This window comes from Macaca fascicularis, chromosome 14 (assembly GCF_037993035.2).
Source record: "Macaca fascicularis isolate 582-1 chromosome 14, T2T-MFA8v1.1".
NCBI classification, from domain to species: Eukaryota; Metazoa; Chordata; class Mammalia; order Primates; family Cercopithecidae; genus Macaca; species Macaca fascicularis.
This window is the reverse complement of record NC_088388.1, coordinates 110,995,918-111,018,914: the sequence shown is the minus strand read 5'-3', so window position 1 is coordinate 111,018,914 and position 22,997 is coordinate 110,995,918. Positions and strand designations below refer to the sequence as shown.

General features: G+C 41.4%; 3 protein-coding genes across 10 annotated transcripts; 2 read left to right on the top strand and 1 right to left on the bottom strand.

The window, feature by feature from the left end:
- The first annotated feature begins 11 nt into the window (after positions 1–11).
- Positions 12–4,004, top strand: TIMM8B (translocase of inner mitochondrial membrane 8 homolog B). Its single transcript, XM_005579622.5, has 2 exons — positions 12–124; positions 1,285–4,004. Exons 1-2 carry the CDS (start codon positions 41–43, stop codon positions 1,450–1,452), a joined length of 252 nt encoding a protein of 83 aa, XP_005579679.1. The 5' UTR covers positions 12–40; the 3' UTR covers positions 1,453–4,004.
- On the bottom strand, positions 2,356–12,435 carry NKAPD1 (NKAP domain containing 1). 4 transcript variants are annotated; one of them, XM_015435708.4, is made up of 6 exons: positions 11,818–12,435; positions 11,093–11,169; positions 8,391–8,491; positions 6,169–6,318; positions 4,695–4,748; positions 2,356–4,268 (listed from the first exon to the last, which is right to left on the bottom strand). In XM_015435708.4, exons 2-6 carry the CDS (start codon positions 11,159–11,161, stop codon positions 3,761–3,763), a joined length of 882 nt encoding a protein of 293 aa, XP_015291194.1. In that variant the 5' UTR covers positions 11,162–11,169; positions 11,818–12,435; the 3' UTR covers positions 2,356–3,760. The 4 variants fall into 4 exon arrangements, with proteins under 4 accessions (XP_015291194.1, XP_005579673.1, XP_005579671.1 ...); XM_005579616.5 differs by having other exon boundaries at positions 2,356–4,265; XM_005579614.5 differs by having other exon boundaries at positions 12,376–12,435.
- Positions 12,436–12,531: 96 nt separating this feature from the next.
- On the top strand, positions 12,532–22,950 carry PIH1D2 (PIH1 domain containing 2). 5 transcript variants are annotated; one of them, XM_065529645.1, is made up of 6 exons: positions 12,532–12,754; positions 13,935–14,142; positions 15,224–15,347; positions 15,699–15,944; positions 16,286–16,551; positions 22,755–22,950. In XM_065529645.1, exons 2-6 carry the CDS (start codon positions 13,966–13,968, stop codon positions 22,806–22,808), a joined length of 867 nt encoding a protein of 288 aa, XP_065385717.1. In that variant the 5' UTR covers positions 12,532–12,754; positions 13,935–13,965; the 3' UTR covers positions 22,809–22,950. The 5 variants fall into 5 exon arrangements, with proteins under 5 accessions (XP_065385717.1, XP_005579675.3, XP_073871288.1 ...); XM_005579618.5 differs by lacking the exon at positions 22,755–22,950 and adding an exon at positions 18,965–19,169; XM_005579617.5 differs by lacking the exon at positions 22,755–22,950 and adding an exon at positions 18,965–19,169 and having other exon boundaries at positions 12,717–12,802.
- The last annotated feature ends 47 nt before the right edge of the window (positions 22,951–22,997 follow it).

Below are 22,997 nucleotides of genomic sequence, written 5' to 3'. Positions count from 1 at the left end.
CAAACACTGTTGTCGGAAAGTGGCGAGCCTGAGGCGAACAATGGCCGAGCTGGGTGAAGCTGATGAAGCTGAGTTGCAGCGCCTGGTGGCCGCCGAACAGCAGAAGGCGCAGTTTACTGCACAGGTGCGGGGGCGGGGAGGGTGAAGGGAAAGGAAGTTTCACCTTCCTTGCTGGTCCTGGGCACGCTCGCAGATCTGTACACTGGCGGCTCACTGGTGCTCGATCCCGGCTGCATCCCATTCCCCTCACAAAAGACAAGTCATGGCTCTCCTGTCCCTGGTGACTGGTAGTGCTCAGGTGCCGGCTATGTAAGCGTAGCGTGGAGAAAAGAAAAGGTGTAAAGCAGGGAAGAAGATTTGGGCGACGCAAGGGTACGAGAGCCTAGTTAGCCGGCGATATGACTGGGCTGGCATTCAAAAGATCTGGGTTCTCATCCTCCCCCTGCTCCTTGCAGGCCACGTGCCCGTAGAAAAGATACTAATCCACTGTGGGTTTTGGTTTCGCCGTCACCCCACTGCCTCACTGAATTATGAGGACCGTATGCGAATGTATTTGAAAACGACTAGAACATTATTGGAGGAAGGTGGACTCTGAAGTAGTCGCTGTAGAGTATGGATTAGAACAAGGGTTTGGAGCCCTTCGGGCATGGTTCTAACCCGGCCTGACTTGCTGGCTACATGACCTTGGACTAGGTAATCACGCCTCTTAAATGGGAGGTGATGACAGCTATCCTTGAGGACCTTAGAGAGAACTGATTTCTTAGTAACCAGCCTCACAAATAGTAAGCTCTTGGGTTATTTTTTTTCCTTTTGGGTGGGAGGAAGAGGGTGCTTGGAGGATGACCAGCAAGAACCCTGGCTAGAAATCTTTGGGCCCTGAACATGCAAATGAAAGTGCACATAATTTCTGTGCCTGTATGTGCATTCTTCTGGGGAGTGGATCCATAACCCCCAAAAGGTTAATGGAAGAATTACCTTGTCTAGGGGATAGGTTTGGAATGAGTGCAATACTTCGGGGAAATTAATTGGTTCCCTAGTTTGTTCACACTGGTGCTAGCTACTTTGCGGAATATAAAAGGTTATTAGTCCTACCTGAGAATGTACAATCTGTAGGGACGAGGATCTGGATCAATATTGGTGACTACTTAGGAAATGAAGAGCCTAAAGTGACTCCGTGGTTGATTTAAAGAATGGTTTTGTCAGGTGTCAAAAAGTGAGAAGTTAATAAACAAGAGTTAGGCCTATCTGCAGACCCAAATGGTTACTCTTTTTCTTTCCTTTTAGGTGCATCACTTCATGGAGTTATGTTGGGATAAATGTGTGGAGAAGCCAGGGAATCGCCTAGACTCTCGCACTGAAAATTGTCTCTCCAGCTGTGTAGACCGCTTCATTGACACCACTCTTGCCATCACCAGTCGGTTTGCCCAGATTGTACAGAAAGGAGGGCAGTAGGCCATCCCCCAGGAGAATGACAGAAGCAAAGGACTTGTTATTAAGCAGACTTAAGGGCCTGTGGGGGAAGGCTGTCAACCCATTGTCAGATCAGCATCAGGCTGTTATCAAGTCTGTTGGTGCTAAAAAGTAAAAGATGAAATGTTCAAAGAGTGAAATTTATTTATTTGGAATTCAGAAATTCCAGGTTGTTATCACGTCAGTAAGTGTGAATTCTCCAACTCTTCTTTTAATCCCATTTTAGAATTTAATATAGAGATCTCTGATTGGCAGGAACACTAGAAATAAATGTTCCATGGCCAGTAGTGCAAATGGGGGATTATAGGTTTTTGCAAAACCACCCTAAGCCATATTAAGGGGGTTGGAAGAACCATCAAAGCCTAAGGCATAGAAGAAAATTTGGGGTTAAGAAAGGTGAAGAACAAAAAACAGCTTTATTGCTTATACACGACCAAGAAAAGGTAAACATGGCAAAAAAAAAAAAAGCAAGATGTGTATTCCTTGGGAAAGAGCAAGCCTGCTAGCTTGGCAGGAAGAGAAGGTCAGGACCCAAATAGAGCTAATTTCCTGGAGATGGCCTGTTATACTGGCCCATTTTCCTGAGTCTGTGCTTAAACCAGTACTTTCAGGGCACAAAAACAACGCATGCTAAAAAATATATGGCCAAAGCTCCTTCCAACAAAGATTTAACTTGCTCCAGGAACAAAATAATTGCTTTAGGTTAAGAGGTAGTAATTAAGAGACTATTCCTCTCCCTTTAGGCCCCCACTAATCCCCAAAATAAAAATACACACCATGGAACATTGACAATTGAGTACCAAAGTATTAAAATTTCAAATAAATATCCCCAAAAGTAGCACCTGCTCATAGTTAAGGGATAGGGCACCTCTGTCCAACCATGTATTTCAGGACCAAGCACTTTATTAGAAATCTGTCCCGTAAAGAGAACAAATTTAGCAGTTAGAACTAAAAATACCAACTCATGGAATGTCATCATAGTTGTATCTACTGCTGGTGTCTTATACTGTCATGCTACCATGAAGTAATTCTGTATTACACATCAGGAAAGTAAGGCCAGGAAGGTGAACTTACCTGCTCTGGGCCTCCTCATAACCAATGAGTGGCAGAACCAAGACCAAAAGTGAGTTCTCAAGCTTTTTACTCAGCCCATTAAGTGACAACCATGAAAAAATAACAATATGTCACTTGATCTTTCTTCCCATAGTGAAAAAATTCACCTGTGTTCTGCCAGCCTTCTTTCAGTGGTATTTTGGTTTCTTAAGAATTGAACATACTAAGGATCACAGTATAGCGAAGGGAAATAATGTGGTCTCTGCTTGGTGCTTTAATCCAAAGGCAGACTGGGAAGAATTGGATATGTCCCTGAGAAGCCTATTTCGTTTTGGAAAATAATTCAACTTAGTTTCAGGGAAAACCTAAACTTCATTAACAGATTTAGAAATAAACAAGACAACATTTAAATGGCAGTTGCTGCCCTGAATCCAGAGTACCATTAGACAACATGATTATTTCCTAATTCTTCCCCATTTGGTAGAGGGTTATCTATGACAACTGAAGAAATAATTTGAACACAAGTCCATTTAGGCAAATATACAGCAATGGAACTAGAAAACCATTTACTATCCAATTAACCATGTTTAGGCGTATACTAAGTATAGCTATCTGCCCCGTCCAGCAGGGAAATTTGTGAAAACTCTAGTCCCTTCTAGTAAGTTGTCTATGGATGTTATCATGAAGGGAAAAGGTTTGTTCTTCGGCCCATTTCCTGATTAAGTAAACTGGACCACACTTGTGGGGTCAAAATACAGAAGGATCAAAGCACCAAGGCTAAAGACAAGTCAGTTGTGACACCTGCTATATAAACAGAGAGCAATATAGTGTTGCCTTGTCATACCATCCTACACGGCATTAGTTCCAATCCACCTCTTGATCCCAGCCCTTGACTTCCCCAAATTCAATATTCTGATTGGTGTACCCAGGTCACTATTGGATCCAGCTTTCTGGGTCCTTTAATTTGCTGTATATGCACTCTACATTAAACGTAATTAATGCAAAAAAAATAATCTCTTCAAGAAACCTTCATAACAAAATACCAGATTCCCCTTTAACAAGAAAAGGGGATCAAGCTTAACGCCAAAATAGAAGACAAGAAGTCTGTCAGAACATAAGGATGGCACAAGACAGCTCTGACCTCAGGCCCTGTGCTGAACAAGAGTCACTGGCAAAACCACAAGAAGTAAGAACTGTAAATATCCACAGTCATGTGGAAAACAAAACTGTTTCCCATTTAGTCATCCTCTGAACTCTCAGCAGACCTTTCATCTGTAGCTACTTTCCAATTTGTGCGTTTGTTTGTCCTCTCCTGTATTTCACTGTTGGCTACAGGCGTATGGACTTTTTTCTCTCTCTTTTTCCTTTTGGTTTTCTTAGTGTCTCTTTCCTCACTTTCCTCAGAACTGCTGGATGCTGAATCATCTGAATGTGAAGTGTTACCTTCTGCCTCTAAGAATAAAGCAGGTTTTTTGAGAGACTTTTTCCTGGATTTTTTCTTGCGCTTATGTGGTTGTTTCCTTTTCCTTGTACCAGAAGCCCCCGTTTCTTCTGAGAACTCACTCGAGGAATCTGCTGTTATATCTGTGGCTTCCTTTTTGCTTTTCTTCTGTTTTTTGTGTGACCTTTTTTTCTGCTTTTTTTTGTGGGATTTCTTTGACTTCTTGTGTTTGTGGGATTCATGGGTAGATGACTTTACCTGGGGAGATGTTTTTTTCCCGTTGGTAATATCTTGCTGATCACTACTAATAAAAAAGTAAAAAATAGAAGCTTTTATGTAAAAAAAAGCATATTATTTTAATATTTTGCATTCTAGATAAAAAAATTGAGATTAACATCTGAATTTTAAATCAGCACTTTAACATATACTTTAACACTTTAATATTCTCATTGAGTTTTTGTTTCCTCTTCTTTAAAATGAAGGTAAAAATTCTGAGCTGCCATACTGGGTTACTGTATGGAGTACTATATATAAAAACCAAAATGCTTACAGACATGCCAGACATCAACCACAGAATGGCAAAACAGGGATCACCTCCTAACTAAATCACCTATTGTTTCTCTAGCTACATTTTCAATGGCAAGTATATTCTTTGTAAAAGTTAGAAAATCAATTTATAATACAGATTTTGTACCATCTTAGTTTCTTTTGGTAAGCCCATTTTCCTTACCTGTCTGTTTCAAATTCTTCAGGGTATAACTCTTTATAACCACTGTGACCCCATCTGTAATATGACACACCATATGTATTGTTAAAGCAATGTATACGTTTTTGGAAATTAAAATTAGAAAGACTTTGGAGTACATGCATACACAAACATAAACACAAAATAGAGATATGGTAGAACCAAGCCCACATTACAGCTCAGTAACAGCTACATTTCCTGTATTGTGCACTATCATTTAAGACACAGAAGATTCTTTGGTCCATTTGTAAGAGAACTTGCCATTGTTTTAAGAAACACTAACGAACCTTACACTCTGCTCTTTAGCTGTGAAGCACTTTTCCAAAAACACTTCATAATATCATGCTGTCTACATGGGGACAATTTTTTTTTTTTTGAGATGGAGTCTCTCTCTGTTGCCCAGGCTGGAGTACAGTGGCACGATCTCAGCTCACTGCAACCCCCGCCTCCGGGTTTCAAGTGATTCTCCTGCCTCAGCCTCCCGAGTGGCTGGGACTATAGGCATGTGCCATCATGCCCAGCTAATTTTTATATTTTTAGTAGAGATGGGGTTTCATTATGTTGCCAAGGCTGGTCTCGAACTCCTGACCTCATGATCCGCCCGCTTCGGCCTCCCAAAGTGCTGGGATTACAGGCATGAGCCACCGCACCCAGCCTTATTTTTTATTTATTTTTATTTTTTTCTTGAGACAGAGTCTCACTCAGTTGCCAGGCTGGAGTGCAGTGGTGCAATCTCGGCTCAACTGCAACCTCCACCTCCTCGTTTCAAGCGATTCCCCTGCCTCAGCCTCCCAAGTAGCTGGGACTACAGGCTCATGCCACCACGCACAGCTAATTTTTGTATTTTTAGTAGAGATGGGGTTTCACCATGGTAGCTAGGATGGTCTCAATCTCTTGACCTCGTGATCCACCCGCCTCGGCCTCCCAAGTACTGGGATTACAGGCGTGAGCCACTGCACCTGGCCTATTTCTTTTTAAATAACAACTTTATTGAAGTATAAATTCACATATCATGGAATTCAAAGTGTAGTGCCTCCAGCCCAGGGCAATCACTAATCTACTTTCTGTCTCTATGGAATCGCCTACCACATAAATGGATTCATACAGTTATGTGTGGACATAGTACATACATAGAATCATACAATATGTGGTCTTTTGGAACTTGGCTTCTTTCTTCTCACTTAGCATAATGTTTTCAAGGTTTATCCATGTTGTAACATATATCTGTACTTCATTTCTTTTACTGCCAAATAATATTCCATTGTATGGATATATCACATTTTGTTTACCCATTCATCAGTTGACAGACATTTGGATTTACTTGGCCATTATTTTTTGGGGCCATTATTAATAATGCTGGTATGAACATTTGTACACAAGTTTTTTGTGGGGACAATTAATTTTGATAAGTACACATTCTCAGGCCAAATATTAATGCTCACAGGAATTAATCACAAACCTGTCTGGCATGTTAGCTTCATAATCATATAACTTCTTGTTCCAGGATTTTGCCTTAAGAAAATCATCTTCCAGTGTCCCAGAAATTTCATTCTTTGGCCTCCAATAGTCTCTTTGACTTTCTTCATCAAAACCATCACTGCGCATCCGGCTAAAAGAGAAAGCAGAAGAACTTTTAGATGTAAAAGCAATCTGTGAGTTTACTTTATGGAACATCATGCACAAAACTCATGGAACAAGCTGAGGGGGAAGGAAACAACATGATACTGTTTAAAAAAAAAAAAAGGTAAAGACATCTGTTCCTCTCTATACATCTGTAAAGTCCAATGGAAGAAATCTGACCAGGCCTAGTGTGGTGGCTCATGCCTCTAATCCCAGCACTTTATCTGTTCCTCTCTGTACATTTGTAAAGTCCAGTGGAAAAAAATCTGACCAGGCCAGGTGCAGTGGCTCACGTCTGTAATCCCAGCACGTTGGGAGGCCAGGGCAAGTGGATCACTTGAGGTCAGGAGTTCAAGACTAGCCTGGGCGACATGGTGAAACCCTGTCTCTACTAAAAATACAAAAAAAGTAGGTGTAGTGGCGCACACCTATAGTACCAGCTACTTAGGAGGCTGAGGCAGGAAAATTGCCTGAACCTGGGGAGGCAGAGGTTTCAGTGAGCCCAGATCACGCCATTGCACTCCAGCCTGGGCAACAGAGTGAGACTCCGTCTCAGGAAAAAAAAAAAAATCTGACCATTAGTACACATCCTATTGCAAAGCATAGAGAGATGAAATCAACTCTGGACTGTCATGTGATAGTTCACTCGCTGATTCTCAACTAGGAAGGCATGCAAAGAGGGAAGCAGAACATAATCATAGCTAGGGACACTTCAAACTACCCTAGAGATTCTGAAATACACTTCCCTCTGTGCAAACCAGCAACTTACTATAGAGAGGTCCCAATAACAGTGGGAACAAGGTCTAACCCATGAGAATAGTTGAGTAGGAAAAAAGTTGAGAACCATTAATCCAGCTTCTGTTTACCACTTCTACTAACTAGCCAGTAAGCTGCTAATCAGTTATCAAAAATTCGTAAGGGGCCAGGCCCAGTGGCTCACACCTGTAATCCCAGCACTTTGGAAGGCCTAGGCGGGTAGATCACTTTGAGCTCAGGAGTTCGAGACCAGCCTGGCCAACATGGTGAAACCCTGTCTCTACTAAAAATACAAAAATTAGTCAGGCATGGTGGCAGGTGCCTGTAATCCCAGCTGATTGGGAGGCTGAGGCAGAATAATTGCCTGAACCCAGGAGGTGGAGGCTGTAGTGAGCCAAGACCACACCACTGCACTCCAGCCTGGGTAACAAGAGCGAAACTCCGTCTCAAGAAAAAAAAAAATTGTAAGGGCCTCTTATGTACCAGGTATTGGTCTAGCGGGCAGGAATACAGCAGCAAATGAGAAAATCACAAGCCCTGCTCCTAAAGAGTTTAAGTATTTCTTATATATGTAGCTCTTACACTTACAAGCATATAAGGATGTTCCCAATTATTCAAGCATTCCTAGGCCTCTCCACAAGGAAAACACAACTAACCTTGCATAATCCTTCATATTTACACTCAAGCTATTAAGGTAATGTGAAAAGGCTGTTGATCTGGTGAAGAGGGTGAATACATAGGGTGAAGAAAAGTCTGAGGCTGGGCAAGTGGCTCACGCTTATAATCCGAACACTGGGAGGTTGAGGTGGGAGGACTGTGTGAGCCCAGGATTCTATACCAGCCTGAGGAACACAGCAAGACACTGCCTCTACAAAAAAAAAAAAAAAAAAAAAAAAAAATAGCTAGGCAGAGTGGCATGCACCTGCAGTCCCAGCTACAAAAAGAAAAGCCTGAAAGAATGAAAAATTAATAGAGAAAGGAATGATTGATCAGCTTAGTGACCACAAGATTCCAGTAGAAAATCTTAAGTTAAAAGCTATCAGGTAAGGTTAGAAACCACAGAACCCTACACATTCATAATTGTTCAGGGAGAATTTTTTAACTCTCCATTGTAAATAAGTACAGAGAGTGGGGGCATATGCATCATAGCCATTATCTTTATGCCTAGATTTACGAAAGAGGAAAGGCTTAAGGACTCACAGAACTAAATTCATCTATCCTTAATATACCAAAGTATTTTTAAACAAAAGTTGATGATTCTGAAAAAGATGAGAATTATTTTAGTTCTCAGAGCTGCAACTTCACCTTGAACTGCTGGGTAGCATTTTCCTTTTGGTCCCCCGGTAAGCATCTTCCATCTGTTTTTCCAGTTCTCTTATTTTCCACATATCTGATTCCTCCTGAATCTAGAATTTTTGAAAAGGAAAGAAATAAAAATAAGTTACTAAAAATAACTTTACATTACAGAAAAGTAACTAACTGGCCGGGCGCGGTGGCTCACACCTGTAATCCCAGCACTTTGGGAGGCCGAAGCAGGCAGATCATGAGGTCAGGAGTTCGACAGCAGCCTGACCAACATGGTGAAACCCCGTCTCTAATAAAAATACAAAAATTAGCCGGGCAAGGTAGCATGCACCTGTAATCCCAGCTACTCAGGAGGCTGAGGCAGCAGAATCCTTGAACTCGGGAGGCAAAGGCTGCGGTGAGCCGAGACCACACCATTGCACTCCAGCCTGGGTAACAAGAGCAAAACTCCGTCTCACTGTGCCACTGCACTCCAGCCTGGGCTACAGAGTGAGACTTGGTTTCAAAAAAAAAAAAAAAAAAAGTAACTAACTGAAAATACAATCTGACTAATTATTGGGCTACAGACTGGGCTATGATCAGGAACCTGGAAAACAAATTGGTTTCTCTAGAAAGTGGCTGAACAGTCCAATCCAGTAAATCTCAAATATCTAGAATTATTCCCCAATAGAATTTTTAAACCCCTGTATAAACATCACCTTATCAATTTTGCAATTATGCTGCGATTAGCAAATGATAATGCCACATTTCCAAAATGCAATGTGATTTTAATTGTATCATCTCAATTGAACTTTAAGCAATCTCATGAGGAAAATAAAGCAGCTACCATTATTACATTTTACTGTAAAGAAACAAAAGCTCAGAGATTTTACCAAAGTCAAAAAACTAGTAAGGACAGGTCTTTAAACTCCCTAAGCTATAAATCTCTTCTCATAACATAATTTTTGTCAAAAATAAAATAAACAGTATGGCTGCTAGAGAATTTCTTGAAAAGCAGAATGTGATTACCCAAAGAACAAGAACACATTTTATTTCTAAGTCTTCCCGCATAATTTCATTAGATCTGTGCTAGATTTATCTTTTTCTAGTTGCCATTTTAAATCTAAGCTTACTATACAACCAGGGGCAGGTTAACATAATGGCACAGGCAGCTTGGGGTAACAGTTTTACCCTTGCCCATAATTTTAAAAATCAGGTGATATGATAGTAATAATATGATCAAACCAAAAGTAGTAGTTTACTGAAGAAAACTAAACCAGGTGCCTTGGCCCTCTTTTCATTATATGTGCTCTCCTAGGTGACCTCATCTACTCTCATGACCTCTTATCATCAACCTATACATCAATAATCCCAAAACCTTTATGTTCAGCCCCAACTTTTCTCCTCTACTCCAAGTCTGAATTTTCAACTGCTTGGACATCCTATAAGCACCTCACCATCAACATGCTGAAAACCAAATTACCTTTCCTATCATAATTGTCCCCTTTTTTGTTCTTTATCCCAATTAACAGAATCATCATCACCCACTCAGTCACATAGGTGGTTACACAGTTGACCTTGAACAACAGGGATCTCAACTGTGCAGGTCCACTTATCCTCAGATTTGCTTCCACCTCTGCCACCTGTGAGATAGCAAAACAAGCCCCTCTTCTTCCTCCTCAGCCTACTCAATGTGATTTTCTTAATAAAATGTTCTTTTCTCTAGCTACTTTACTATAAGAATACAGTATATAATACATGTAACATAAAAAATATGTGTTAATCCACTGTTTATGGTATTGCTATGGCTTTCAGTCAGTAGCAGGCTATTGGCACTTAAGTTTTGAGGGAGTAAAAAGTTATACATGGATTTTCGACTATTCAGGGGGTTGATGCCCCTAACCCCTGCATTGTTCAAGGGTCAACTGAATTAGATTCCATTCTTATCATTATCATCTAATTAGCCACCAAGTTCTTTGGACTCTATCTCCTAAATTCCTCTTCTTTATCCCTGCTGTCACTAATTTCACGCGAACCCTCATCACCTCTCACCTGTAATACTGCAATTGCCTCCTAATTAATCTCCCTATTGTTTCTCCCCATCTGATTCATTCCCCACCCATCTGACAAACCATCTTTCTAAAATATAACTATGATCATGTCACATCCTGTTTAAAAACATTTGATGGCTTCTTTACTGCCTAGAGGAAAAAGTCTCAGTTCCAAACATCACAATCCAACTCTAATGACCACTGAGGCCTTATCTTCTGCGCCTATCCCTTCATTCCCCGCTTTCTGGAAAATTTCTTGCCATGCCCTGAGTGATTAATGCTCTTTTTTGTTGCCATATTAATGCATGATGCTCTCTATCCAGAATGATCTTTCATACCTAGTAAGCTTATACTTATTCAAGAACCAGTTTAAATGTCAGCAGCTCAAATACCACTAATTCTGTAAAATCTTTTCTAATTCCCCGGGGTAGATTTTATTATTTCCTCCTTAGTGCTCCAAAGCACTTTGCAAATATCTCTGTTATACAGTACTTATCAAACTGTATTATAATTATCTATTGTATTCATCATTTTATTTCCTACTTTGTACAAAAGCTTTCAAAGACTAGATGACAAGAATATTCTTTGTATCTCCCAGTTGTGCCAAAATAATGCTTGGCACACTGCTTACTTTCAGTAAGCACTGAGGAGTAACTAGGTTGTACCTCCCACCTTATTGTGAGCATCTGTGTGCCGGATGACATTCCTCAGGAGAACTTTCCCCAGTGGAATCCGGGACATTCTTCAATCTGAAATGAATCAACAAATAACGTTTAGTAATAATTTATTTTATTACTTTATCTTTTCTTAAATTTTATAAAGAAGCATGAGGTAAAGGAAAGATCACTGAACTAGAAGTCAAAGATCCTAAATAATAGTTTTCCCTTTACCATTAAAAGAGGGAAATGCCTAAACACACTAATGTGAGATGAAAGGAGATAATGTACATTAAAGTTCTTTGAAAATGCACAAGACTGCATAAAATTAAGTGCTTTCATGAGCACCATTTTATTTAATCCTCATAACTATTTTTTATATGAGGCAAATATCTCCATCCCTATTTTGTAGATGAAGTTCCCTTAAACTTGTCATGCCCCAAGCCACATAGTCCCAGGCAAATGATGTATATCAATGTCTAGATTAAAAATCAAACCTCCAATCCCAATATTAGTTTGCAGTGAAGCAAATACGTAGATTTGAGAGTATCAGGAACCACAGGTGTCAACAGTAACAGAAACTGATGACTCAAAACATCAAATGCAAAGATGTCCTAAACTTCTCCATTTGGGAGCATTTTATTTCCTACTTGGTACGGAAGCTTCCAAAAACTAGATGACAAGAATATTTTCGTGTGTAGCTAGCACGGGCTTTGTGCAACCACCCCAACGCTCACTCACCCCTTGATCCTGAGGAAATCAGGCATCTTGTTAGTGAGACGAAGAACCACTCCATTACAAGATCTCCTCCGACCCAGGAAGCCAAGGAGTCAGGGCTCAAAGGCAGCTCTGCAGCTTCACCCGAGTCCTTCGTGAAAACGCAGCCTTCCCACTGGTTAATCTGCCCTCACCTGTGGCCCAGGCCACTGCCGCCTTTCCCCCAGCCCAGATCGACAGGCAGATCTCTCTCGCGGACTGAGGCCGGAGACTGAGCCGGCGCGGAATTCGGACAGCCCGGTTGACCCGGGCATTCCCCCCTCACGCTCCTCTGGGACGAACCCCGGGGGTAAGTTTCACTCCCCAGAAAGGATGGGAACGCTTTGGATGGCTATGGCCTTCGGTTGGGCGCCAGGAAGTATCTAGGGGGCCTGAAGCGGGGGTTGAGGTTTCCAAGTGGAAGACAGAGGAAATATCCCCATCTTTGTCACCGGGATCCCTGTCCCCCAGCGGCCTCGGAGCTCCCGGTAACCTCCCCTCCAAACGCCCTCCCCACACAAATACACACAAACACACCCATACCGTGCGCCGCTGCCTCGCGTGGCGGGGGGTAGGGGGGAAGAAGCGGTTTGGGAGAAAAAGGAGGAGACTTCCTTCTCAGGCCGGAAGTGGTGCTCCTGAGAAATAGTCCCACCAACAGGCAGCCCAGAGACTCCCAGAAGGGAGGGTTTTCAGGACACTCCAGAGGTTGACGGGTGCAGAAGGGAGGCGGGCGCTTTCCTGGAAGAGAAGTGGATCGGGCCCAACTGAAAAGCAAGCCTGGTACCAGAAGGGGGACATTCCGGAACTAGATATGAGGAGACTTTTCTGCCTGAAACTCCCCGGACCCAATTAGATGTTGTACCCAGGCTGGTTACCCTGGTAACAGGCGTCGCGGTTTGTCAAGGAGCTGAGAGAAGAGGTGGGTTTGCCAGCCTATAGAATGACTACCCGTTAGAACAGAGAAGAGGTGGGTTTGCAGACCTATGGAATGATTACCCGTTAGTTAAGCTTCCCATTTAGCGTAACCCTTACACAGTAGTTGAAGAATCTAAACCTTTTTGCCTCGTTCTAAAGATGCTGTGGGACACCTCTCCAATGGGAGAAGAGGCTCTGAAGACGTAGAGAAGTGTCCCAGCCTCTCTATTAGCTTCCTTAATCCTCGCAATAACCCTATGATAATATAGGTATTATCGTCTTCATTTTGAACAGAGTAAGAGGAATATATATATATGTATATGTATGTGTATGTGTATACACACACACACACACACACACACACACACACACACACACACACATTAATTGCTCAAGGTCATACAGCTAGTGAGAGATAGAACTAAGACCGGAATCTAGGCATTCTGGCTCGCAAGTCCATGCTTTGAATTACTAAACTATAATGAGGATTAAGGAAGTCTCATGTGGCCCTCACCCCATACACACCTCTGGCAATTTCAGAACTGGGGAGCCACCAGTCAGTGAGGTGTTGGAACAAGAAGATCAGGAAACCCAGATTTAAAATGATTGCTCTGACTTGTCAGGGTCCAAGTAGAAGTAAAGTCTTATCTGAGAGGACAATGTGAGAATTTAGGAAGAGGTACTAGATAATTAAAGAATAAGGAAAACATAAAGTGGTGCTGCTGATCCACAATCTTTTAGACACAAATGCTAAGTCCTAACTTCACCAAAACAATTCCTGGCCCATTCCGCCTCCCCAAAGCAGAAATGAATCAACAATTACACAGGGCCGGGCGTGGTGGCTCAAGCCTGTAATCCCAGCACTTTGGGAGGCCGAGACGGGCGGATCACAAGGTCAGGAGATCCAGACCATCCTGGCTAACACGGGGAAACCCCGTCTCTACTGAAAAATACAAAAAACTAGCCGGGCGAGGCGGCGGGCGCCTGTAGTCCCAGCTACTTGGGAGGCTGAGGCAGGAGAATGGCATAAACCCGGGAGGCGGAGCTTGCAGTGAGCTGAGATCCGGCCACTGCACTCCAGCCTGGGCGGCAGAGCGAGACTCCGTCTCAAAAAAAAAAAAAAAAAAAAAAAAAAAAAAAAATTACACAGACAGTTTTCTTCCCAAAGTCATGTCTTTCCACAGGCTTAAGAAAATTATTCACCACTCATCAGTCATGGAGACATCCTCAAAGGGTCTGCTCACCCAAGTTACTCAATTTTGGAACCTCCTAGATGATCTAGCTGAAAGTGACCCTGAGGGCTATGAGAAGTTTATTCAACAGCAGCTGAAAGAAGGGAAACAGCTCTGTGCTGACCCACAACCACAGCTTTGTCTACAGACCAGGATTCTGGTATGTCGAGTTGGTGCCAGGGATGGGGAGGTCTTGAATAAAATGATCCCAGAGTAACCACAGAATACTTTGCACTTAGGCATTGCTTTTTTTTTTTTTTTTTTTTTTGAGACAGAGTTTTGCTCTGTCACCCAGGCTGGAGTGCAATGGCATGGTCTTGGCTCACTGCAACCTCCGCCTCCTGGGTTCAAGCGATTCTCCTGCCTCAGGCTCCCAAGTAGCTGGGATTACAGGTGTGCACTACCATGCCTGGCTAATTTTTGTATTATTAGTAAAGACAGGGTTTCACCATGTTGGCCAGGCTGGTCTTGAACTCCTGACCTCAGGTGATCTACCCGCCTCAGCCTCCCAAAGTGCTGTGATTATAGGCATGAGCCACCGCGCCCAGCGGACTTTTTTTTTTTTTTTTTTTTTTTTTTTTGAGATAGGGTTTTGCTGTCGCTGAAGCTGGAGTGCAGTGGCACAATCACAGCTCACAATCACAGTTCATTGCAGCCCAAACGATCCTTCCACCTCAGCCTCCCAAGTAGCTGGGATCACAGGTGGGCACCACCACACCTGGCTAATTTTTAAATTATTTTTGTAGAGACAGGATCTCCCTATGTTTCCCAGGCTAGTCTCGAACTCCTAGGCCTCAAGCGACCCTCCTACCTCGGCCTCTCAAAGTACTAGGGTAACATACGTGAGCCACCACCCTGGTCTGGTTTCCTGATTAAAAGCCAGCAACCTTGGGGAAATCAAGTAACAACAGTATAATCAAACACAATTTTAATACCTAGGCTGCAGTGCAATGGCACAATCTTGGCTCACTGCAATCTCTGCCTCCTGGGTTCAAGCGATTCTCCTGCCTCAGCCTCCTGAGTAGCTGGGATTATCTGCCACCACACCTGGCGGACTTTTGTATTTTTAGTAGAAATGGGGTTTCACCATGTTGGCCAGGCTGGTCTCAAATTCCTGACCTCAGGTGATCCAGGCACCTCGGCCCCCACAAAGTGCTGGGATTACAGGCATGAGCCACCATGCCTGGCCTTAAATGGTTTTAAACTAGGTTTTGAGATGTGCAAAATTATTTGCTTTCCAGAAACCAAAAGAAAAAATACTTTTTATCAACCTGTGTCAGTGGACAAGGATCCCACCTCCCCAATCAGCCACTCATCCAGTACCTCTAACTGTTGGCAAACCAGAAGATACAACTGAGACATCAGGTACAAATAATTAAGGGAGAGAAAGCACATTGTACAAATTTTATTAGGAATGGACAAGATTTTACTTGGTTGAGAGCATTTCAAGTAAAATTCTTTATTTGGTGATAACAGAATTACAATTAGTGTACCTTTATGCAAATTTAATAGTTTAACTTTTGTAATAAGATGCGGTTTTAATCCATGTAAAAGTGCCAGGAAATGTCATAATTGCTGTAGCACTACTGTGATTACCTCTGAAAAATACAGGAATATTCTCTAGCTTTATCAGGAATATGGTTTAATATATTGCCTGACAGTATCATTAGTGCAACAATTTATCTTCATTTCATACCCTTTCATTTACACACACAGATGCTTACACGGTCATTGATGTTGCCTACAATCCTGATGTTCTTCAGGCAGCAGAAAAGAACCAAGTGGAAAAAAATCAGTTAATTCAGATGGCCATGAAATGCATTGAGGAGCAATTCCAGTTCACCCTTTCACACTCTTACCATATTACCAAATTTAGAATAAAAGGAAGCATTCAAAGAATGAAACAAAATCTGATGGGAATCCAAACTGATTCCATAGATTTAAGAGAAAAAATGAGAAGGGGTAAGTTGATGATTGTAAATGGAAAATTAAACTGCTTTAAGATTTTTTTTGCATCCTTGTATACATTTTGAAAACTAGAAATCTCTATTTTAAAAGGTGAGAAACTTAAGATAGAAAAATGTAAATATTAGATATTAGAAATATCATATCCTTGATTTTTAAATCCTGAAAAATTTGCAATCAAATTATTTAGTTTAAGATTCTTTTGGCTTAAGATTCCCAAACTAATTTAACTGCAGCTTTATCTACCATCTCTACTAACACCACATATATTACAGCTCATGGTATTTTATGTTGTGGATTTATTTTTTTATCTCCCCTCCACCCTTTTTTTCATAAAGAACTAACTCTTGGACAGATACGAAGCAGTACTATGAGCAATCCAGATCATTTTCCTCAGCTGTTACTCCGAAAAGACCAAGTTTCAGGCAAAGCAGTGTGTCTGATAGAAGAGATTTCCAGTACTGAAATCCAGGTGGAAATAAAGATACCAGCCTATGAACTAAAAATTGTGCATGATCACAATGAGAAACCTCTGAAAACTGAGTTGAAAGTTGAATTACCTGGTATTAATTCTGTCTCTCTCTGTGACCTTAGTGTTTCTGAGGTAAGTTGAATAGATAATACTGTAAATTTGTATCAGCCAGCATTCATTATATTATGCCATAGTAATAAACTGCATAATTTTAGGGGCTTACAATGATTTGCTCAGATTACCCGGTGAAGGAGCAATTCCCATTTGAGATGTGCCATTCACATCTCGGCAAAGGGAAAATAGAAATGATCAAACCATGCAATGGATGGTAATACTTCTACTCAGACATGACACTTCATGGTATCACTTCTACTCATGCTCCACTGGCCAAAATAAGTCACAAGGCCAATTCTACATCAGTAGGACTGAGAATTGTATTCTCACAGTCACAGGAAGTCATATGGCAGGAATATACTATCCTCTTACAGAAGAGCAAATAGAGTCAGTCCTACAATCTACCAGTCTACACTCTCGGTTGCAAATATTTGCTGCTTTCCGGAAGGAAAACACCTCTAATCCCAGTATCAGACTCCAAAGGACAGAATTTTGCATTCTCTTCCTCTTGAGCCATGGACTAAGACATGTAAAGAAAAGTTATGTGCTCCCTCAGTCCCATCCATCATGAAATGTGGAATGGGGAGAAGATAACCATAATTAACCATCTCAATTCAGAAATGGGAAAAATAAGAGGCACACTGAAGTTACTGGTGCACAGCAATTCTGAAATCCTAGTAGGCAGGCATTGTGAGGGCTCCTTTTCTGGAGGTAAGAGGATGTTCTTACTTAAGGTACCTTGAGAAAGTTCTGTAATTACCTAGCTCCCCAGTTCCATTGTTTTCCACGACCTTTCTTCAGTCTTCAGGAGGATGTTTTTTTTTTTTTTTTTTTTCCCTTTCCCACTATCCACCTTGGCCACATCTGAAGAGTATTGGAGAATGTGCCATTCTCAGATGCTAAGTAGCCTTTTCAGCCTGGTTTCTGCTCCTGGTATCTTGGGGCTCAAAGGATTGTTTTAAATTTTGAAGTCAGTTTCTTTTAGTCCAAGCTGGTAGCATTTGGATTCCAGTCAGTGATACCCATGATTCCTTTTTAGACATTGCCCGTATTTCCAAGACTTACCTGTCTCTTTAGACTTAATTGCTGTTATTTTAGCCAAATGTAAGGATTTACTGAAGTTCACCTTAATACATTCAGAGGTTTCAGCCAGGCATGGTGACTTACGCCTGTAATCCTAGCACTTTGGGAGGCCAATGGGGGCAGATTGCCTGAGCTCAGGGGTTCGAGACCAGCCTGGGCAACATGGTGAAACCCTGTCTCTACTAAAATACAAAAAAAACTAGCCGGGCGTGGTGGTGGGCACCTGTAGTCCCAGCTATTCGGGAGGCTGAGGCAGGAGAATTGCTTGAACCCAGGAGGCAGAAGTTGCAGTGAGCCGAGACCAAGCCACTGCACTCCAGCCTGGGCAACAGAGCGAGACTCCGTCTCCAAAAAAAAAAAAAAAAATCAGAGGTTTTAATAAAGCATAAAGGTTTAATCTTTGCCTCTATATTGCCTTAATCAGTCTTGGTTGATAGAAATAATTTCTCAATTTTATCCCTTACTGGCTGAAAATAAAAATTAGTTCTACTTTTCAGTCACTGAGTCTTAGAATTTTGGGGCTCTATAAAATCTCTTTTAATTTTTTTTTTTTTTTTTTTTTTTGAGACAGAGTCTCTATTGCCCAGGCTGGAGTGTAGTGGCACCATCTCACCTTACTGTTAGGCAACCTCTGCCTCCCAGGTTAAAGTGATTCTCCTGACTCAGCCTCCTGAGTAGCTGGGATTACAGGCACGTGCCACCAAGCCTGGCTAATTTTTGTATTTTTAGTAGAGACAGGGTTTTGCCATTTTGCCCAGGTTGGTCTTGAACTCCTGGCCTCAAGTGATCCACCCGCCCTCGGCCTCCCAAAGTGCTGGGATTACAGGTGTGAGCCATTGCACTTTAAGCCACCCTCTTAATTCAACTTGCAACATGGTCCATTCTAAGCTTATCTTTCTTGTAATATCCTGTTAAATGTAGTGAACAGAACCAACATGTTACCAACCATCTATTTTCCCACTTCTTCATCTAAAGCCACAGATCAACTAGGCACAGAGTATTTGTCATCCAAATTACTGTGCTAGTTTCACTAAAGCCTTCATCATTATGAAACATGGATCACTACCTTTCCAGGCTCCAGTTAAGTTTCCTTGCTGTTTGCTGGTCAGCCCACATAATTTCGGATGGCAACACTCTACTATGGTGCTGTATCAGTTAACATGTGATGTAGTGAGCAGCAGTAACCACCTTAAAATCTAAGGGATTTATAACAGTAATTTTTTGCTCATTCCTAGTCACATGGCAACAAATGGGATCTTCTTATGGGAAAGGAGTGAATAACTGGGAACAATAAGTTAGTATCGCAAATTTTAAGCAGGAAATAAATCTCTTGGTTTATTATTCTTAGGATGATTTATTGATTGAAGTATCTGAGAAGTACAGATTACATCTGAATCTTCCAAAACCTATTGATACTGAAATGACTACAGCAAAATTTATCAAAGAAAACTCCACGCTAATCATCACAATGCCTTTGGTGTAAAAGAAGAGCATCATGTTTTGGTTTTCAGTGCTAAAGTCATGTGAATTAAAGGACCTTCGTTATGGCTAAAGCGGTAGTAGTTTATCTTAAACACTAATTCCATTATTTTCTAAGTTCATTTTGACTGAGATTTTCTCTTCAGTTGTTATGATTATATATACATATACTTTTTTTGAGACAGCGTTTCGCTCTTGTTGCCCAGGCTGGAGTGCAATGGCACGATCTCAGCTCACTGCAACCTCCACCTCCCGAGCTCAAGCGATTCTCCTGCCTCAGCCTCCCGAGTAGCTGGGATTACAGGCACGCACTACCACACCCGGCTATTTTTTTGTATTTTTAGTAGAGACAGGGTTTCACCCTGTTGACTAGGTTGGTCTCCAACTCCTGACCTCAGGTGATCCACCTGCCTCGGCCTCCCAAAGAAGTGCTGGGATTACAGGCAGGAGACACCACACCTGGCCATGTCTTATATTTTTAAATTCACTTCTTCTTCTCAAATAAACATCAACCAGAAACTATTAAAAACTATTGCCATGACACGCCTGTTTTAAAAATATCTTAAGTAACTTATCATTTGGGGAAATTCTAATTGTTTCCAAGTAACAAGTGAGAACTCTTGGTTTACTGCTTGAAAAAGTCTCTAGTAAATTTTTATATCAGGAAAAAATTCCAGACTGTGCAAGAAGTTTTTTTTTACCAGGGTGGGTTGTATCAGTGAGTCTCCTCCAATAATAAAAATACAGGGCCAAATATAATATTCAAGCCTATTTAACCTCTGTACTAATTGAGACTGAGTCTCGCTACGTTGCCCAGGCTGGGGTACAGTGGCACAATCTCAACTCACTGCAACCTTCGCCTCCCAGGTTCAAGCGATCCTATCTCAGCCTCCTTAGTAGCTGGGACCACAGGCATGTGCCACCACGCCTGGCTAGTTTTTGCATTTTTAGTAGAGAAAGGGTTTCACCATGTTGGCCAGGCTGGTCTCAAACCCCTGACCTCAAGTGATCCATCTGCCTCAGCCTCGCAAAGTGCTGGCATTACAGATGTGAGCTACCGCACCCAGTCCCTAACCTCTGTACTTCAGTTAAACAACTCTGCCAGGAGACCCAGCTACCCAGCCAGACATTTTAGTATCAGATACAGACTTGTCGATAGATTGGATACAATGACATAGTAACAGCAAACAAAATATATATATATATATATTTTTTGAGATGGAGTCTTGCTGTTGCCCAGGCTGGAATGCAGTGGTACAATCTCTGCTCACTGAAACCTCCACCTCCTGGGTTCAAGCGATTCTCCTGCCTCAGCCTCCAGAGTAGCTGGGATTACAGGCGCCTGCCACCTCCCCTAGCTAATTTTTGTATACTTAGTAGAGACAGGGTTTCTCCATGTTGGCCAGGCTGGTTTCGAACTCCTGACCTCAGGTGATCCACCCTCCCTGGCCTCCCAAAGTGCTGAGATTACAGGCGTGAGCCATTGCGCCCAGCATGCAAAATGTATCTCGTATTTGAACAAAAAAAGTAGTTGACATTGCGACAAGTGCTTTTCTCCTAAAGAAATGATCAGAAGTACAAAAGTGATGTACTTTCAACTATCATTCATCTCTTCTAAGCTCTGAAATACAAAGGTACCAACTATCCAATTTATACACCAAGTAAGCTATATACAGACTTTACACATCCCTTATCTTTTCTAGATACAAGTTTCCTTTAATTATCCTTGTAATAAAGTTTCTAGTTCAACATACAGGCTAAAGTTCTTACAAATTTTAAAACTTTTTAACTATAGAAACTAATGCTGTATAACAGAAATAACTGATACATGACATTTAAAAGCAAATACAAATTTTTTTTTTTTTTGGACAGTCTCGCTCTGTCACCCAGGCTGGAGTGCAGTGGCGTGATCTTGGCTCACTGCAACCTCTGCCCCCTACCACTGCCCCACCCCAGGTTTCAAGTGATTCTCCTGCCTCAACCTCCCCAGTAGCTGGGATTACAGGTGCCTGCCACCATGCCCGGCTAAATTTTTGTATTTTTAGTAGAGACTAGGTCTCACCATGTTGGCCAGGCTGGTCTCAAACTCCTGACCTCAAGTGATCTGCCCACCTTGGCCTCCGAAAGTGCTGAGATTACAGAAGTGAGCCACTGGGTCTGGCCTAAAAGCAAATATAATTTTCTTAAGCCTGGTCTGGATTTTTGGTTTTTTTTTCCCCCTTGACTCAAATCTCCTTTTTGAAGGCCTGGCCTGGATTTAAATTCTACTAGCAACAGGATAATTTATCTCCTGAAAAATTTCTGGAACTGTATCATGTCCTAAAATTAACAAACCTATTCTCAACCCTCAAAAAAACGTGAGTCTCACCTTATCTTTCCTCCTACAAAATCACTACCAAAATGTATTTCCTAAAAATTCCTAACCACATAGAAGTGAATCTCTACCCTTGCACTCAGTACTTAGAAGCTACTTACATCAGTATCTGTGTTTGTATACTCATTAAAATGCACATCAAGACCTAATATACTTAAAGTGGTAAAATTTACATTCTAGTTATTTTCCAAAATATTCTCACTCATTTTATATTAATAAAAACAGCTCTACCTTCCCCTCCCTACAAAAAACAAAATAGGGCCCAGGAAGGGCATTAATAATGAACTATGGACTGGTTTAAATTGGAATCTTACTAAGATTTCTTTTTCTCAAAATTCAAAACTTGGAGGCTGGGCACGGTGGCTCACACCTGTAATCCCAACACTTTGGGAGGCCAAGGTGGGCAGATCACAAGGTCAGGAGATAGAGACCATCCTGGCTAACATGGTGAAACCCCATCTCTACTAAAAATACAAAAAATTAGCTGGGTGTGGTGGCACGCGCCTGTAATATCAGCTACTCGGGAGGGTGAGGCAGAAGAACTGCTTGAACCCAGGAGGCAGAGGTTGCAGTGCACTGATACCGCACCACTGGACTCCAGCCTGGGCGACAGAGCGAAACTCCATCTCAAAAAAAAAAAAAAGAAATTTGGAGACCAGATTTTTCTACAGAATTCATTGTAGATCACTTATCAGTAGTGATGATGATTTCCCCATGTATTCCAGGACTTGTGCATTACACATGATGAACATTCCTCCTATCTCTCTAACGTACTTGTTTACTCCTTTCTAGATCATGCCTTGGGATACCCTAACTTCACAATCACAACCTTCAGAATTGGGAATAAATCACCTAACACAACCAGACCACACTTTCCATCTTGGTAATAAGTTTCACACCCCAACATGGGGTGCTTCAGGAACTCTTTGAGCTTAAAGTGTTAGATTATATTCTCCTAAATGCAGTCCATATTTTACCAATTACATAAACTCAAAATTTATCTGTATTGCGAGCTTATACATACGTGGCTGTCCCTAGATCTAAATAATTTAAATGTGAAAATAATTACCAACAGATCAAAACTTAAACCAGACATATTGAAGATTTATACTTTAATTTTTAAATAATCACATATGAACCAAAAACACTATTTCTTTCTTATTAAAACTTTTTTCTTTCAGTTCCGGTAAGAGACTGAATTCAGATTTAGATTATAGCTCAGATTAATTTTTAACTCAACAATGTTTATTAGAAGGCAACTAATTTTTATTTTTATTTTTTCAAGGGAACAACAGAACCACAAGCATTAGCAAAAGATGAATTCTCTTTGAAGTTTTGAATGTTTGAACCAGATTTGGATCATATTGATGATGGTCCCTTGTGATAAACTTGTTTCTTTTGGATAATTTTCAACCTAAAATTACTAATTACTGAAAAATCAGATTAATGTATTGTTTTCATAATAATACAGCAAGGTAAAAGTCTGTGTGGAATATATGGAGTGTCATTTGTGCACCATGTAATAATG

What these genes read in the sequence shown, in the direction of transcription:
- NKAPD1 (XM_015435708.4), bottom strand. Translation starts at nt 11,161, where the DNA reads ATGTCCCGGATTCCACTGGGGAAAGTTCTCCTGAGGAATGTCATCCGG. An exon ending in GAAGCTAACATGCCAGACAG is followed by an intron (nt 4,749 to 6,168) that starts GTTTGTGATTAA and finishes GTCATATTACAG; the next exon opens with ATGGGGTCACAGTGGTTATA. An exon ending in GAAGAATTTGAAACAGACAG is followed by an intron (nt 4,269 to 4,694) that starts GTAAGGAAAATG and finishes CTTTTTTATTAG; the next exon opens with TAGTGATCAGCAAGATATTA.
- PIH1D2 (XM_005579618.5), top strand. Translation starts at nt 13,966, where the DNA reads ATGGAGACATCCTCAAAGGGTCTGCTCACCCAAGTTACTCAATTTTGG. An exon ending in AAGAGAAAAAATGAGAAGGG is followed by an intron (nt 15,945 to 16,285) that starts GTAAGTTGATGA and finishes TTTTTCATAAAG; the next exon opens with AACTAACTCTTGGACAGATA. An exon ending in GTGACCTTAGTGTTTCTGAG is followed by an intron (nt 16,552 to 18,964) that starts GTAAGTTGAATA and finishes TATTATTCTTAG; the next exon opens with GATGATTTATTGATTGAAGT.
- TIMM8B (XM_005579622.5), top strand. Translation starts at nt 41, where the DNA reads ATGGCCGAGCTGGGTGAAGCTGATGAAGCTGAGTTGCAGCGCCTGGTG. An exon ending in AGGCGCAGTTTACTGCACAG is followed by an intron (nt 125 to 1,284) that starts GTGCGGGGGCGG and finishes CTTTCCTTTTAG; the next exon opens with GTGCATCACTTCATGGAGTT.